This window comes from Mauremys reevesii, linkage group 6, assembly GCF_016161935.1.
Source record: "Mauremys reevesii isolate NIE-2019 linkage group 6, ASM1616193v1, whole genome shotgun sequence".
Taxonomy (NCBI): Eukaryota; Metazoa; Chordata; order Testudines; family Geoemydidae; genus Mauremys; species Mauremys reevesii.
The window spans coordinates 57975677-57993585 of NC_052628.1; the positions used below are offsets into that span (position 1 = coordinate 57975677).

General features: G+C 39.9%; 1 protein-coding gene across 2 annotated transcripts in view; it reads right to left on the reverse strand.

Moving 5' to 3' along the window:
* Nucleotides 1-615: 615 nt before the first annotated feature.
* ELL2 (elongation factor for RNA polymerase II 2) overlaps nt 616-17909 on the reverse strand; it is a 68700-nt gene continuing 51406 nt past the window's right edge. For both annotated transcript variants that reach the window (XM_039544107.1, XM_039544108.1), the window contains 4 exons: nt 13965-14031; nt 5829-6000; nt 4322-4366; nt 616-4166 (listed from right to left, as the gene is read on the reverse strand). In XM_039544107.1, the coding sequence (XP_039400041.1) occupies nt 4050-4166; nt 4322-4366; nt 5829-6000; nt 13965-14031 (401 nt within the window). In that variant the 3' untranslated portion in view covers nt 616-4049. The remainder of the gene's footprint in view (nt 4167-4321; nt 4367-5828; nt 6001-13964; nt 14032-17909) is intronic.

The following is a 17909-nucleotide window of genomic DNA, read 5'->3' on the forward strand; positions in this document are numbered from 1 at the left end:
AGATAACTTGACACAAAACCACAGACTAAACTAACTGTTTAATGTCATAACAATAAAACAAGAGTTTAACAATATTTTATTTCTTTTTAGGCCTGGGCCAGCCCCCACTCCCTTTTCAACACAACAGCACTATCAAGCCCCACAGAGAGCGGCTCCGTTTCAAACACCACACCCCTGCTCCCCAATTTCTACTACCACCAGAAATGAAGGAAGAGGGGAAAAAGGGAGGGGGGAGATTTTAAGGTGGGAATTTCTCCTCTCCTCCCCCACTCTTTCCCAAGGACGTAAAGAAGGAGAGGGGGATGAAGTGCCAGAGTGGGAGGAATGGAAAATTCCTCTAAAGTAGAGAATGAGAGCAGGGGACTTGACAGCTGCATTTGAAGTACTTCCACAGCTAGAGTGAGCCCCCAATGCAGCCACTAATATAGTGAGCCATCAGAATACCAACTCCTGCATTGCCCTCTGAAACGTACCCATTAACTGTAAGACACAACCAACATTCCTGCCTGCCTATGTGGTTACACCATAAAAGTGAGCAAGTCATTCTGGCAATAGAACTGAGCATGTTTGATTGTTTCACTTTCAAGACGTAAATAATCAAAGAAAAAACAAGTGTCAGAATTGCAAAGTTTACATTTTATTGAACTTAAATTGGTGTAGAACAGAGAGGCAACAATGGCTCAAGTGTTCATTGGTTAACAAAATACCCCAGGGCATTTCACTTTATCACTCTTAACACAGTCTGTGTGGAATTATTGAAAAATAGTTGTTTTAAAACAACGCTTCAAAAAAGGCAGAAAGGGGGATTCCAGCCCTGGTTTTCTTCACATTACCACAGTGCTGTCTGACATTCCCTGTCTTCCTTTAGTAATGTCAATGATATACTTCCCCAAAACTGAAAAGGCTACCAAAGTGCTACCCACATCTCTTCCCATCAGGTACACATGAAGAAATTATTTAGTAACACTTATGAAAACAATTAGCTGTAAGGAGACTTCCAAGTAGCAAAGGCAAACAGCAAGCCTATATGGAATGAATGCACATTTACATTGCCAGAAAGAGACTGGCTGTGGTATTACTATTATTTCAAAGTAAAAGTTACAGTATCTGAACTGTTTAATCAATCCAGTTTTTGTTTAAGGCCCATTAAGTAATGTGCCTCCAACATTTGTGTCTGCATATGCTCTACATAGCATCTTAGTTAAATACTTTTAGGGGAAAATTATTGTAAAACTTGCAAAATCAACTGGATACCTAGAAAAATTAACACCAAATTTAAAAAAATTCAAAGTAGCCAGCAAAGAGAGAGAACTTATTTCAACTGTTATGTTCTCACAACAACCACTTAACCTCTACAATTTTAAAAATGCACTAACTCTCCTCCCTCAATTCCTCCCATCAGACTAACAACCTAGTAACACTGAAAAACGATCCCCTTCGTGTATGAATCTTTTGCCAACAGTGGGCAGCTATTCATTCCCTTTAACAGAAATTATCAAAATGGTGTTTCAAATGTTTCATCACAGTTTATTTAAATGCAAGACTCATTGGGTTCCCTAAAACCAGACACACTGGCTCCCCTTCACCATTTCTCTAAAACCTACATAGGGTTGCCTTAACAGTAGTGTAACTCAAGTCAAGTTTTGCCACCATTTGCAAAAAGCTGAATCTGTTTGAGTGAGTGGGCAAATTTTGCAGGAACGGCAATACTAATAGAGGCTTTACTTCAATAGGCTCTGACATTTGTTCAACAGGAATGTAGACTCCAGGGAAACAGCAGATATGTTGCATTTTGCCATACATAGGCTACTGGGTATATTTTGCAAGGCTTGAGAAACACTCACTGCAAAGAACAAAATTTAAGTTAAGGGTTTTACAGTAGTTTGTCAGGTCTAATGATAAGCAATGCTGGACCTTTATGAAATATTAACCTCCAGCTGCAATAGATACCTGTAAACCAGAAGATGTGTGCCAGCACAGGTGACTCCTTTTGCACAAAAAGACAATATGAATGCTTCAATTGCAGTAGGCTAATTTATAGTGATGGTATTACAAACAAAGTAGGCACTGAGATAATTACTACACATACTATCACTGCTCTAGAGTAACAGAGTAGTCTAGCAGCTTTGCCCTGCAGTTACATTTCAGATACAAGAACATTACCTAAAATAGCCCGTTTTTAGAACCATACATTATTTGTTCAGCTTGAACAATACAGCCATTGTGATTTCATTAGATGTTGGTCCATCAGCAACAAAGTTGTTATATCAAAACTGAAGTCAAGTGACAAGGCATTGTGTTTACACATTACTTTCATAACATTTAGGGCTGAATTAGATCCCAGAAAAGACACATTTATTTCAATGGGAGGCATGCAATTTCCTTTGCATCCTCTTACGCTTTTAACATTCAAGTAATTCAAAACTTAACATGGTGATTGTACCAATTACAATTAATCAGGTAAAAGCACCTGAAATCTCAACATATTGTGTTAGAGACTTCAACTCTATACTACAGTAGTGAAATCTGTACATATCTGTAGTGTAACTGTAACAAAGGTCTGATTAAGAGGGACTTGTCTTCCAAGCTAATGAATCTTTCTAGTTAATGTATCAGAAGAACTGACACTAGAGGTGAACTCCAGTGTTCCAGTTATTTTAGTGTATACTTTCTGGCAATTCTATAAAACATTTTCTGGTTTACAGTGATACACAACAATTGTTTTGATGCTGGAGATAAAGTTTATTAAAGATACTACCAAAATTTTGGCAAACATTCCAAAACCAGATTTGTAAACATAATGCTTCCCTTTTCAATTGGCAGCACTTTGAAAAGACAAATACAGTAAGACAAGTAAACAAAAATTAATTCAAAATGCTTAATCTTTTGACCAAATAATTTATGTTCCCACATGATAAAGTGATGGTTTAAATCAAATTAAACCAATAAACTGCATGAAATGAAAGTTTGTGCTGTTTGATGATCACAGTATTTTATAGTTAAATATATCTGTTCTGTGTTATATTCCTGGCACCCAGGAGAAAACTCTTTAAATATACATTTCATGTAGGCAATAGCTTCTTGGCATATCTCTCTTCAAAAAAATACTTTATAGCAGTATATAAATAGGTCACCTACATGTTTAATTTTACCCAAAAACTATAGATCTGTTTAAGTTTTGTAAAGTATCAATTTTCCCCAACATTAAGAAAGCTGACAAACTGTTGAAATGGAAATGTTTTCATCTTCCACAATAGAAGTAGCAATTTTATAGGAAAAACCCTACAGCAACACTCGTCAGTTGTTTTAACCTGAGCGTTTGGCCTACTTCGAGTAGCAGCTTTTTTTCTCCCCCCATCATGCTCACACCCACACAACTTTGCACACATACAGTACAAGCACACGCTTTCAGACGCTGGTAGGCCACAGAATACTTCCCGTTGTTTTACTAAAATGGGAAGCAGTGTAGCTAATAATTTAACTACACTAAGCACACACAAGCAAACACCTTAAGGCAACCATTGCAATGGGGGTTTAAGTTGCAGGGGTAAGTTAATGTTGTCAATAAAGAGGCTGTATATAGCTTTCATATATACAAACACCTCTTTTTAACCCTCCAAAACAATGTTTTCACTTCCTTTAAAAATTTTGTGCAAATTTAAAACCTTCTACCGTTTAAGGCAAAGAGTTTGCATTAACAAGAAAGGTCAGAAAACAGGCTTATATTTATCCAAAAGCATTTCAACTTGCTACATTTTTTTTTTAAGTGTGCTGAACTTTAAAGTAGAGACATTGAATCCCCAGTATCTACTGGTAAAATGATTTCCATGGACAAACATAAGTCTTAAGGAAAAGAAGGGACCAGAAAAAAAAGCAGCTTCAAATATGCAGAGAAGCAACCTCAACAACAAAAGTAGTAACTCAAGTCTGCTAATACTGAAACTTTTGTAATGCAAAAGTTTAATTTTTTTAGAATCTTAGAGCAACTCATTTGGAATTTTAAATAAATAAGCTTAAGTTTATTCACATCATCTGGTCCAAGCAGAGCTCTAGTGCCATGACTCTGCTTGTCGTTGGTCAAATTCACCTATTAGTCTTTTAATATGAGCCAGTTTGTTATGAAGATATTCACATCTGTACTTTTCCTCTTGATAGTTGGGACTAGACTGCAAAGAAAGAGAAACGAGTCAGGGTGCAGAAACATCTTTGCAATATTTTACTCTGAATGCCCGTCACTAAAAAGGGCATCCAGATCCTGCACACAGAATGATTATGAAAGAGTTTAACATATCCATACTTCCCACCTCTCCGCTGTACACACCTGTTTGATCTTCCGATATTCCTGTAGGACTTCCTCATGAACTACCTGCGAGTAAGAAAACTGAAATAAAGACCACTTGAAGACCATTTCACAGTTGCAAAGTGCAAATGAATATTAAAAAGGGCTAGAAGAGTGGGATGAAGATTTTCAGTTTTACCACACAGACACTTAAGCCTTGTCTACACAAACCTTTAGTTCACGGCAAGCTGGAGTATGAATCTACCCCGCACAAGCCTGCCATGGATTAACTGCCCGTGTAGGTCCTGCTGATGTCCATAAACAGTCCATTAATGCACTTTTAGTCCACATGGATAGTTAGTCTGCAGCAAATAGATTCACATCTCAGCTGGTCAAGAAATAAATGTTTGCAAAGACAAACCTTTATTTTCTGGTCACTCTCCTGCTGTGGAGAAGAGCAAGTCTGCAGACAAAGCTGCGATAAGGCCATGGAGGGGAAGTGGCTATGTTTGAAGATCCTCTTGTATAGCCACCTTCTCAATGCCCCCTGTAAAATATTGTGCAGTCACGTGCTACTTAACATAAGGCCTTGCCTACTTCTAAGGAGAGGGATCTTCTCCCACCCTCCCAAAGCCTGGAAAAATCTGTAAGAAAAGTTGTGGCATTAATATTGCCTGAGACAGTATTAATCTCTGTTGCCTGCTGTTTTTTCAGCAAGGTCAGAGAGGCCAGTAACAAATAGCAGCATAGGTACTGGTTCTATGGGCTGCTATGGTTGGAGTAAAGATTATAGAGGAACAAATCCCTCTGCACAACAGGACTATACAGTTCAGGAACAGTTTCCTGGCCCATCTGCTGCCCATAACATGCCCCCTTGGGAATGCAGATTATGGGGAAAAAAATAGAGTTGCTGCTCCAGAGACTGTTCATTAATTTATTTATTTCCTCCCACTCATATATTCTGATCTTGCACAAGAGTGTGAGCTACAAACAGCACTAAACTTCTCATCTTGCAGAAACCTACACTGCCACATACTACACAATCCTGGAAGAATATACTTCGGGTCAATAGTTTGTTAGATGATCTGGCACCCTGCAATTTGTTTCAGTGATTAGCCTAGACCTTGGGAGACCTGGGTTCATTTCTCTGCTCTGCGACAGACTTCCTGTGAAATGGGGCAAGTCAGAGCCTTCCCATGCCTCAGATCCTCATTTGTAAAAATGAGGATAACAGTACCTCCCTATCTTGCAGGGGTGTTGAGGGGATAAATACAGTAGATTGTGTGGCTCTCCGATAATTTGGTGATGGGATCCAAATAAGTACCTGAGACAAAAGATGCTTCTGCCAAATTAAGTGTTTTCCTCTACCAAATTATACATTCGTCTAAGGATTTTCTGTGAAGTCTGATTTTTATCTTATATATTAGTTTTTAGAAAGTTTGGAGTATTTGCTATATGCTTAAACGTTTGGGGAGAGGAAGAAGAGAGTGATGTAAAAACAAAGCAAAAGGTAAAACTGGCTAACAAAATGCCTTCTATTCCTCTTTACCTGATACTCCTTAGATCCTGGAGAAAGGAGCTTACGTTGAGCATCAAGTTTCATAAATCTTCTAGTGACATTTTCCATCCTGGCATGTAAGCTTCTGTATTCATCATACTCTGCATTGAAGTCATCCTTGTAACTCTGGCGTTGCTCATATGAGACAATAGCTATATATTTTCTAATGGAAAGAGCAAAGTTACACTTATCTTCCATGAAATGCCCTTGGTTTAAATTGTTACAGTTCATTGCAAGTAGCTGGAACATACATTTCTAGGCAGTTCAGTTCCCAGTAAATCAAAGAGTTGACTAATTTAAAATATACTTCTGTCCTGTTGTGATAGATAAATATTAAACTGTACACTTTGACTCTAAAAACCACCTCAACCAATGTATTACAACTGATCTTTAACAGAACCTACAATATTTCAGTGGCAAATTGCAGTCTATACATGTATAAGTATTTTGTTCTATATGGTATTTATTCAGAAGTTATTAGACTATATACAACTGCAGGTGCATATGCAGAATAGTTAACATGCATTCAAATTCAACAGAACCAATACCTTCGTTTAAATAAGAGTGCAGCTGCTAGCAACTCATTTCCTATGATGGCCCCTTAATTTCAGAATTTGTTTCCTGTATTGATCAGCTAGAGCAAAGTGCATTTACCTTCTGGGAATGCTGCTTAAGCAGACCAGTTTTTTTGCTGGCATTTGGGAGGGCTTGAATTGATACAATAATTTATTTCAAGATTTGGCAGATGTGTCACTCTTGAATAGGAAGTTAAATTAATATTTTATCCTAATGATTGTGCTGTATTAAGTAAGGGTCAAATTCATCTAAAGAATCTGTGGTACATGTTAGGCAACAAAACAAGCTGTGATGAGGTCTGCAACTGAAAGGGACTATCAAAACCTTGCCAGGCACAAAAAAATGCTTCTGGCCACGGATGCAACCAGATCCCTCAAAGTAGCTGAGGACCTAGCAAGGCCTGTGTGTGTGATTAAAAGTAGGCAAACAATCAAGAGAGTACATATAATCTTTGTCTTTTTTCCAGGTTTCCCAAATACACCATCACCTTTGGTCATGTCTGACTTTAGCCTCAGCCAACTGGCCCTCATCCAAACCTTTATTCTGACCAGACACTGGGAAAGCCCATCAACTACTATGTCCGTGTCGCCAGAGGCACTACAATCCCAAGTGCCCTACATACATTGAGCAGAAGGGTACAACAGCAGCATTTAGGGCAGATGAGACACTGCCCAGTAGTACACTCTCTGGATGCTCTCAGATAAAGTAATGGAGCAGGAGCACCTCCATCTATTCCTTTCATGACCCAGAGGTACGTTTATCTTGTGATCAATGGTTAGAGACAGCTGTCAGATTTTTAAGTAGTCTGTTCTACACCCAGGCTCTAAAGAACGAGCAGGCTGACAGAGATCAAGGAAGTTTAACTCCAAAGTATCAGCGGAACTGCTTTGCCACCAGCTTATCTCACTCATTCCTCTTTTTAAGCAATTTATCTGCAAGTTTCTCCTGAAGGGGATTGATAGATTTGTCTCTGGTAGATATCAAAAGGCCAGGAGAACATGAATCACACAACTGGTCATAGCCCAAAAACTCCAATAGTACTTCCAGAATCTATGAGCCCTGTTCAAGATTGAATCAGAAAAGACATTTGTTTTCTCAACCACTACAATCTGGTCCAAATTAAGAGTGATTTAGGAAGTACTTCTGAAATGCAACTAACAGTGTTGTTCTAAAAGCTGCTGCTTAATGTTCTTATAGAAGACGCCCAATAAACACAGTTTGTACTCTTCAACTTTTCAGGAAATGCTGATGAAATGGTAATTTTGAATAAGATGAGAACAATAGTGTCTTTCTACATTAAAATTCATATTGTAGGAAATATAGGCAATATACAAAATCAAGACCAACTGTAATCCAAAAGACTACTCTTTCTTTAAATGTAATAGGCTTGTTCTGTTTAGTAATACACTTCAATCCATGTTTATTCATCTCCCTTCGTGACCTATTTTTGTACAATCCTAGGTTGTTTTGCTAGAGGCAGTACGTTACACTACATATAGCTAGAGTTAGTATAGTCCATTTAAAGATAAACATTTATTGTTAGGTTATATTGAATTTAATTGGCACAACAGAGACTGATCCACTGCAGCTTTGGTGATTTACAAGCAGATATTTCATATGGGTAAATAAGATAGAAGAAAACTCTTATTTTGCAGCAATCACTGAATCGAGTGCTCAAGCAAAGTACTACCATTACTGTACAGCAGAAGGAGCCCACATGAAGAGGAGAACACACTAGAGTGGAGTATAGACCTGTTTTATTTTATTTTCTATGCAAAAGCAAAATGAAGTCACGTGGGTCTTATCAACTCTGATCAGCGTAGGAGTGTCATTAAGCTGGACAGTATTTCCATGCTAACTCCATGCACGTGTTATCATTGCCTTAATGTAATAATTACAGCTGGTCAGAAAAATTCCAACTACACAGGTTTTTAATGGAATTTGCCAATTTGTCAAAATCAAATTGCTTTGGGTATATCATTCAATTTTGGAAACCAGGCTGGTTTCTGACGACACTGCCTGGTTTCCTGCCAGCTTGCTGCTCTGGTTCCTTGACCGCAGGGCTTCCAGGGTCTGCCAAGTGGACTGCTCCATCCCCTTTTGCAGGAAATTTCTAATTTACATTCTGAATCAGAACAGAAACAAATTTGAAAAACAGCAACATTCCTACATGAAGTGGAATCTCTTTCTCTTCCCAGCTGTAACAATGTTATTTGCCCTCCCGCCCCAACACGTCAAGTTGTAAGTTAGCTTTGTCATCACCATACTTGGGTGGTGGCTTTGTAGCTTCACCCTAGCCCCATACATGCATCTATTGGTATTTTGGTACGTGTCTTGCTCTGCCATATTAGCTCTGTTGGAGGGGCAGGATTATCAATCGCTCCAGGGGGCAAAGAATTGAGAGAGAAAGGAGTTTGAAAGCGGGGCCAAATTTATTTTCATTCTTTAAGTTGAGGAATGAATTTAAGAAAATCCATGTTGACTTTTTTGTAGTTTCTGGTATAAAAGAAAAAACTTCACAAAATAGCAGAAGAGTGCTTCGTTAGTAGCACAACTGGAACTGGGAAAGATATTTGATTTTTACATTTTGAAGAAAAATGTAAAGCCACCACCAAAACAGTAAAAAACAGCTACTGAGCAAATGCTGAAGCTATATGTAGGATTTTTAAAACTGTTCCAAGGAATTCTGGTAAATATTGGTTTTTAAAGGTTCTAGGAATACATATTTAGCCAACAGATTGGCTCTGCTACAATAGTTGTTTCAGTCTGAGACAAGTTCTTAAATACTAGAAAATGTTCAACATTTAGCTGTGCCAAGACAAGAATTACACAGCTAAATCTTACATTTTTGGCATATTGAAAAATTTCACATAATCTCCTATGGAATGAGTTAAGGAGCTAAAATTAAGATTTATTAGCAGTTTTTCACACCTATTTATTCAATTGAATATGCTCACCACTCTAGTTTCTAGGTGCCATATGCAAGTGGAAAAATGTGTTTGCTGATACATTTTTACTTCTCACTATGTAGTCATAACCAAGGTTCTGTGTACTCTTCAGAAAGCTCAATCTTAAATTTTGAATCAAGGTCCCCTGATCTTTGCAGCTCTTCGGTGAGCAGTTTTATGGTAAAAGGGTTATTTTCTGCAGCAGTTTCAAGTTCAGCCTGTGGTAACATAACACAGTTTCTGAGTGGATGACATCTGTGACGTAGCATTACAATATTCTCTAAAGAGTCTTATTTATTTTTTTAAGTCCAAGGCAAGTTTGGAAACTATAAACTATGCACCAGGTCACAAATCTCCCCCTTTAGAAATAATTTGAGTACTGTGTTTCACTAAAAAAGTGCTGACTTCCAACTATTTGCCTATTAAAGGTGGTGCTGCTTTAGTTTAGTTTAGGAAAAACAAGGGCTTCAGGCTCCTACAGGGCTAAAACCGTATATCACAGAAACAGAGAAGTGTTCCTATGATTTAACTGAAATTGGTGGTGTTCTTTTCATGCCAGATAAACCCAGAATGTTCATATAGAGTGCAGGGAACGTAATGTTGTAGTAAGATACATGTAGCCAGTGGTGAGCTGCAGCTGGTTTGCACCGGTTCGCTCGAACCGGTTGTTAAATTTAGAAGCCCTTTTAGAACCGGTTGTTCCCCGTGGGACAAACTGGTTCTAAAAGGGCATTTAAATTTAACAAGCGCTCCCTGCTGCCCGGCCCCAGCTCACCTCAGCTCTGCCTCCACCTCCTGCCATGAATGCTCCTCCTTGCTTCTCCTCCCCGCCTGCTTCCCGCGAATCAGCTGTTCGCGCAGGAAGCCTGGGAGGGCTGAGAAGCAAGCAGGCTTCCCCGGCCCAGGAAGACGACACTGAGGTAGGAAGCTAGGGGGGGGTCGTGTGCCCCGGCCGGTCTCCAGCCGAGGCCCCCCCGGGTCCCCGCCCGGCCCCGACCCTCCCCGGCCACCGGTTCCGGCCGCGGCAAGGGTCCTGGTCGCGCAGTCAGAAAGGATCAGGGGTTGGATGGGGCGGTGGGAGGCAGTCAGGGGCAAGGGTTCCAGGGGCAGTCAGGGGACAGAGAGAAGGGGTGGTTGGATGGGGCAGGGGTCCTGGGGGGCCATCAGGAATGAGAGGAGGGGTTGGATGGGGCGGCGGAGGGTACTCAGGGTACAGGGAAGGGGGGTGGATGGGGCAGGGGTCCCTGGGGTGGGGGGGCATCAAGGAATGCGGGGGGTTGGTTGGGGCAGGAGTCCGGGGGGGGCATGATCCCTCCTGGGGTGAGGAGGGAACCGGTTGTTATGATTTTGGCAGCTCATCACTATATGTAGCTCATATAGAAACATAGCTGAGCACATATTTCATGATCATTGCTAATATTTGTTTTGTATAGATATTTTGAACACGTTAGCCAAAGCTGTATTATTTACCTGAAATGCAGCAAGGTTACAGTTATATATAAACAGTATACACACACTATATATAATGTTATAGTGACAAAGACCATTAAAGAGACAAAACGGTTGACAAGTTCAACTTTAACATACTGTACAAAGGAACTTTTATGTTAGTGAAAGTATTCAAACATTCACTGAAATCCCTCAGTCACGTTTTAGTTTCTTACATATTTGTAGCAATACAAAAACTACACCTCTACCCCTATATAACGCGACCCGATATAACACGAATTCGGATACAACGCGGTAAAGCAGTGCTCTGGGGGAGGCGGGGCTGCGCACTCTGGCGGATCAAAGCAAGTTCGATATAACACGGTTTCACCTGTAATGCGGTAAGATTTTTTGGCTCCCAAGGACAGCGTTATATCGGAGTAGAGGTGTATATTTAAGCCAGGATTTGTTTGGTCACAGCCCATCTTCTCCCATTACTTAATCTTGCAAGGACGTCAGTCCTGCATTTATTACATCACAACTTGTTGTGGAAATTGTGAAGTCCTAAACAGTGCTATGACTTCACCGGAATATCAGAATACGAACACGGGTGGTGAGGAAGACATCTTGCTCAGAACAAATCTCTGCTATATTGAAAGCAGGGCAGAAAACCCCATCCACTCCACTTACAGAGTGACAAATTGTTCTTTATCACAGAAAAAACATGAAATGCTAGGCCTCAGATTAGGAGGAAACTCAGCAGGAAGCAGCATGCTAAGGTGTATGGCATGACTGGCCAGTTCCTTGCCTGGCCCCAACATCAGACAAACTTGAGCCACTCTACAACACAAAGCTCCCAAGTACGTGAAAGACAGTACAACTCCCAAGGGGAACGTTAGCCTAGTGGAGCAGCGGTCCTCAATCACCTACTATTTTCATCTATGCTGAGCGAGGAAGAACATTTTGACTTGTGGAAGTCTTTAGGAATAAATGGAGTCAGTTTAGATGTCACAAAGTGAGGCTTACCCTTAATTTGATTGCAGGTAGGGTTAAAAAAATTAGTAGACAATTTTATACGTATTAGAATTAAACTGTTAAAGGTAAGGGCTAACAGCTGGGTACAAATAAAGTAAATGTTACAGGGAAAAGTTTAAATAAAAAAATGTTTTCATCTTTTCTATCAGTGCTTCATTAGTAGGGCCCTACCAAATTCACGGTCCATTTTGGTCTATTTCACGGTCACAGGATTTTAAAAAAGTTGATATTTCATGATTTTAGATATTTAAATCTGAAATATCACAGTGTAGTAATTGTAGGGGTCCTGACCCAAAAAGGAGATGTGTGTGTGGGGGTGTGTGAAAGATTATTGGTGGTGTGTGTGTGGGTTATGGTACTGCTACCCTTACTTCTGCGCTGGTGCTGGCGGCTTCAGAGCTGGGCAGCTGGAGAGCGGCGGCTGCTGGCCAGGAGCCCAGCTCTGAAGGCAGAGCAGCTGCCAGCACCAGTGCAGAAGTAAGGATGGCATGGTATGGTATTGCCACCCTTACTTCTGTGCTGCTGCTGCCTGCAGAGCTGGGCCCTAGGTCAGCAGCCGCCGTTCTCTGGCTGTCCAGCTCTGAAGGCAGCAGTGCAGAAGTAAGTGTGGCATTGTATAGTATTGCCATCCTTATTTTTTGTGCTGCTGTTGGTGGGATGCTGTCTTCAAAGCTGGGCACCCAGCCAACAGCTGCTGCTCTCCAGCCGCCCAATTCTGATAGGAGCGCTGAAATAAGGGTGGCAATATCCCAACCCCCACCTAAAATAACCTTGAGACCTTCTTGCAACTCTCTTTTGGGCCAGGACCCCCAATTTGAGAAACACTGGTCTCCCCTCAATAAAATCTGTATAGTATGGGTAAAAGGACACAAGAGACCAGATTTCAGAGTTCGTGACAAGTTTTTTCATGGCCGTGAATTTGCTAGGGCCCTATTCATCAGTAATCTGTTTAGGGCTCCGTCCTGCAAACACTTGTGCACATGAGTAACTTTACTCATTTAAGTTGCTCATTGACTTCAATGATACTGCCCAAGGGAAAAGGGTTACCCATGCGCATGAGCATTCATAGGACTGAGGTCTTTGGCTGTATGCAGGGTGGACTAGTTTAAATCATGAATTAAATTAGCAGGTAGGAAACATTGATTTAAATGTAGCTGAGAAAGCAGTGATACTTGACAGTCATTTTCCTGTGAGAATAATTATACATCACAAATAGTAAATGAAATAATGAATTCATATTACTGAAGTTATTGTAATAGATCATAATTAAGGATCTGATTCTGTCATGGATTCTGTGACTTCAAAGGACCTCCGTGACATCTTTGGCTTCAGCCAGGGCTGGGTCAACACTGCAGGAAGAGCGTTGGGGCTGGAGCAGCGGCCAGTCAGCCAGCCTCCAACAGACTCCGACTGTTAATCCTCTTGCCCACCCCGCTCCTCAGGGTATTTTTAGTAAAAGTCAAGCACAGGCCATGGGCTTCCATGATTTTTTGTTTATTGCCTGCGACCTGTCCATGACTTAGGAAAAATACTTGTGACAAAATAACCTTAATCACAGTAAGCACAGAACTTAATAGATTGTAAATTTCAAATATAATTTAAGGCAGATTAAAAAAAAATATATTTATTTAAATTAAAAAAAAAATGATTCATTCAGTTTTTAATCCACCCTGGCTGTAAACTCTTTGATGAGGAGAGTCATTTAACTATATATGTTCAATAAAAAGTATTTAATATAATAGTAAAGAAAATATTCAAACCAAAGATTCCAATCCCTGCTGGCCAATCTAACCATTAAGTTGGGAGCAAGTCTACCACCCACTTTATTGCTTTATTTGAATACCCTGTCTGCTCAAGAACTTCACTTTTTAAAGCACTTCAGAAAAAAAATATTCTTAGATATTTAATGGCTCTTGCTCAAGAACTAAACGGACAAGCTCAGAGAAGGTTCAATATGCACACCTGTGCTCAAATAGTGTGGCACTACTTTTAGAATCAGCAGCATTGACAGGGCCCTTTAAAAAGTTACATTTTGGTAACTCCATTTTCTAATTACGTAAGACCTTTCACAGTTGATTTTTTAAACTGCCTGTTAGTGCACTGCATGAATTATGTCAATCTTAAGCATAATTTTACTTACACAAAGTAGTCTGGTAGTTCACTTGTTGATGAAGGATCTGCAGAGTCAGTGCAAGTCTCTTTAACACCTATATGGAAATAAAAGGTTGACATATAACAAGATTCTAATATACCTAATGTGATCCAAATTTGAAGTGTCTGGAACACTTCTTCCCAGGAATTCTATATTTGTCTCACCATGTAATCATGAGTAAAGAGCACAACTGAATATTTACAATAGGGGCCATATGACCAACTCTACAATAGGCAATACCAGGAGTTTAAAGCACACTAGCTACTGTAGAATCTGTACAACAAAATAACGAAATCTTAACCCAAGGTCAACCTTGTATTATCCAGATAAATTGTGGCATCTGCACAACAATTCAAAATCTGAGGTGGCAGATGTGGCCACACAATAGGAGCTAGAATTTTTACATCAATATGCAACTCTCACAGGACCAAACTGAAGGACAATAGGGTGGAAAGCCAAAGTGCTTTTCTTGGTGCAAGCTTCTCTCCCCAACCCTCCCCCAACTATGGGTAAGCCAAGTTTATAATTTAATTTGAACACTTTCTATACAAAAGAAGTCCTTATAGCATTTTATGCAAATCTAATTAGCATTCAGGCTTTAATTTTGAACAGAAGATTTCTTCATTAATATGGCAACATTGGTTTTTACAAGTAAAAAAAGCACGACAATATGTTGCTCTTCAGGAAGATGTTATGAAAGTAATGTAATCCCTAAATAATCCATCTGTTTGCCAGCAATACAAATGGGACTATTTCCTCTACTTTAGGAAGAGCCTGTGTTTTAAAATTCTTCTCACATTCCTAACAATGTTAAGAACCATTAGGAAAGGGACAGATAAGACGATAGTAAGTATCATAATGCCACTATACAGAACCATAGTAGACCCACCCCATGCATTCTGCATGCAGTTCTGCTCACTTCATGTAAAAAATGATATATTAGAATTGGAAAAGGCACAGGGAAGGACAACAAAAATTAGGGACATGGAACAGCTTCCATACGAGGAGAGATTAAAAAGACGCGGACTGTTCAGTTTAGAAAAGAAACAATTAAAAGGTAAGGGGGTCTATAAAAGCATGAATGGTGTGGAGAAAGTGAATAAGGAAGTGTTATTTACCCCTTCACATAACACAAGAACCAGGGGTCACTGGATGAAATTAACAAGCAGCAGGTTTAACACAAACAAAAGCAAGTACCGTATATACTCGTTCATAAGCTGAATATTTTTGGTAAAAAAAAACCACACAGAGCGGGGGTCGGCTTATAAATGGGTCTACACAAAAAATTTGATGATTTTAAACTCTATGGAATCATTGAACTGAATATCTAATAGAGGGATCAGCAACCTTTGGCCCGCGGCCCGCCAGGGTAAGCACCCTGGTGGGACGAGATGGTTTGTTTACCTGCCACGTCCGCAGGTTCGGCCAATCACGGCTCTCACTGGCCACGGTTCACCGCTCCAGGCCAATGGGGGCAGCAGGAAGAGGCGGCCAGCACATCCCTTGGCCCGCCCGCTTCCCGTCGCCCCCATTGGCCTGGAGCAGCGGGCCACGTGCCAAAGGTTGCCGATCCCTGATCTAATACATTGTAGTTTTGTTTACCTGGAGACCCTGCAGGGATGGAGCCCCTCAGCTCCCTGTGGCTGCGGTTTGCTGTCCAACGAATGGGAGCTGTGGGAAGTGGAGTGCCACTTCCCACAGTTCCCATTCGTTGGGAATGGCAAACCACAGCCACAGACAGCTGAGGGGCTCCATGCCTGCAGACGCTGCAGATAAACAAAACGTCCAACCCGCCAGTGGCTTACCCTGATGACCCGGGAGCCAAAGTTTTCCAACCCCTGAAATATAGGGTTGGCTTATGAAAGGTAAAAATAGCAAAAACTGTATGACCCTATCTATTTTTGGGGGTTGGCTTATAAACAAATGGGCTAATGAACGAGTATATACAGTACTTCTTCACACAACACAGTCAACCTGTGGAATTTGTTGGCAAGGGATTTTGTGAAGGCCAAAAATATAACTGGGTTCAAAAAAGAATTAGATAAGTTCACAGAAGATAGGCCCATCAATGGCTGTTAGCCAAGATGGTAAGGGACGCAAGTAACACCATGCTCTGGATATCCATAAACTTCTGACCATTAGAACGTAGGAGTAAACACTACATGGGATGGGCCACTCGATAAATTGCCGTTTTGTTTATTCCTTCTGAAGCATCTAGCACTTGCTACTGTCAAAAGACAAGACACTGGGCTAGACTGACTATTGGTCTGACCCAGTATGGCCATTTTTATGTTGTTATTCAATAGGTATATTTTCATACATGGGATGGGTATTTAAAACTTACTGGCAAAACACAACATTAAAAATTTAATTTCGCTAACAAGTTTTTGAACACTCCACCTCACAGACGATAAGTTAGTGTTACCCTTGTAGTGCAGAACATTGAGTGCTTTGGCCAGAATATTCTGTTGTTCAAAATAACTCAATCAGGCTCCAACAGTTAGAGATCTGTAAGTATATGATTCAGCCCAGAAGTATCTGAGTAAAGCAATTATATTTATACCAAGTGATTACTCTTCCTATAAGTGGCATTCTTTGTACTATAGAATCATAGGACTGGAAGAGACTTCGAAAGGTCATCTAGTCCAGTCCCCGCACTCATTATGTAGATCATCCCCAACAATTGTTTGTCTAAACTGCTCTTAATCTTCAATGATGGAGATTCTATAACCTCCCTAGGCAATTTATTCCAATGCTTAACCACCTTGACAATTAGGAAATTTTTCCTAATGTCCAACCTAAACCACCCCCTTACTGCAATTTAAGCCCATTGCTTCTTGTCCTATCCTTAGGAGTTAAGAACAGCAATTTTTCTCCCCTCCTACTTGTAACAACCTTTTATGTACTTGAAAACTTATGTCCCCTCTCAGTTATGCCTTTTCCAGACTAAACAAACCCAATTTTTTCAATATTCCCTCATAGGTCATATTTTCTAGACCTTTAATCATTTTTGTTGCTCTTCTCTGGACTTTCTCCAATTTATTCACATCTTTCCTGAAATGTTGCGCCCAGAACTGGACACAATACTCCAGCTGAGGCCTAATCAGCACAGAGTTTTTACAGATAAGAGGAGAAGTGCAAAGTTTAACAGTAACTATCAATTCAGTGAGATATTAATTTTATTATACAAATAAAACCTATCTGATCCAAATTTCAGTACTGTGAACAAAAATTCGATTTTAAAAAGGAATAAGTATTTTTTTAAATAAAAATATTTTATAACCAGGTCTTCCTCTGAATGTGCCCAGCAGGTTGTGGGGTGCTCTAGCAATATAAATATCAATTTAAGGCAGAATATAGAATTTTACTAGGCATTTAGAATTCTGTAACTGACTGACAGCATCCTGAATGCTATCATATACTGATGTATGGAGCACAAGGATTTTCAGTCTACAAGAGCAGGATGCCTTCAAAGAGAGAGTCCAATCCATACAGTCAGCTCTGTTTCCAGAGATGAAACAACCGTTTTAGACTAGGTGAAGGCTGAATCTGGCTTCTGATTTAACAAAATATTTTAAAACGTGAAATGCAAGATTAAAGGAATTGTTCTTACACACACTTGATATTTGTTTATTAAATGTCAATATTAAAACACTTTGTAGCTCCAACTGATATCTTATGGATTTTGAATTAACAGCCACATTCCACAAATTTTTGTTTTTTAAAGCACTAGGAAAGCAAATGTATTAGATAAGCTTTTATTTGGTTTTGCAAGCAGGATTTAAAGATTTTTATATCTCCTCCACTACTACTTTAAGTAGTTGTAAGAATCATTTCTGGAGCAGGAAAGAGGAAGGAGAGAAGTTTCCAAATCAAGACTTTAGTACCATCTGAGTAAACTGCAAGGTTTTTTGTAAAGAGAAAAGTGATAGT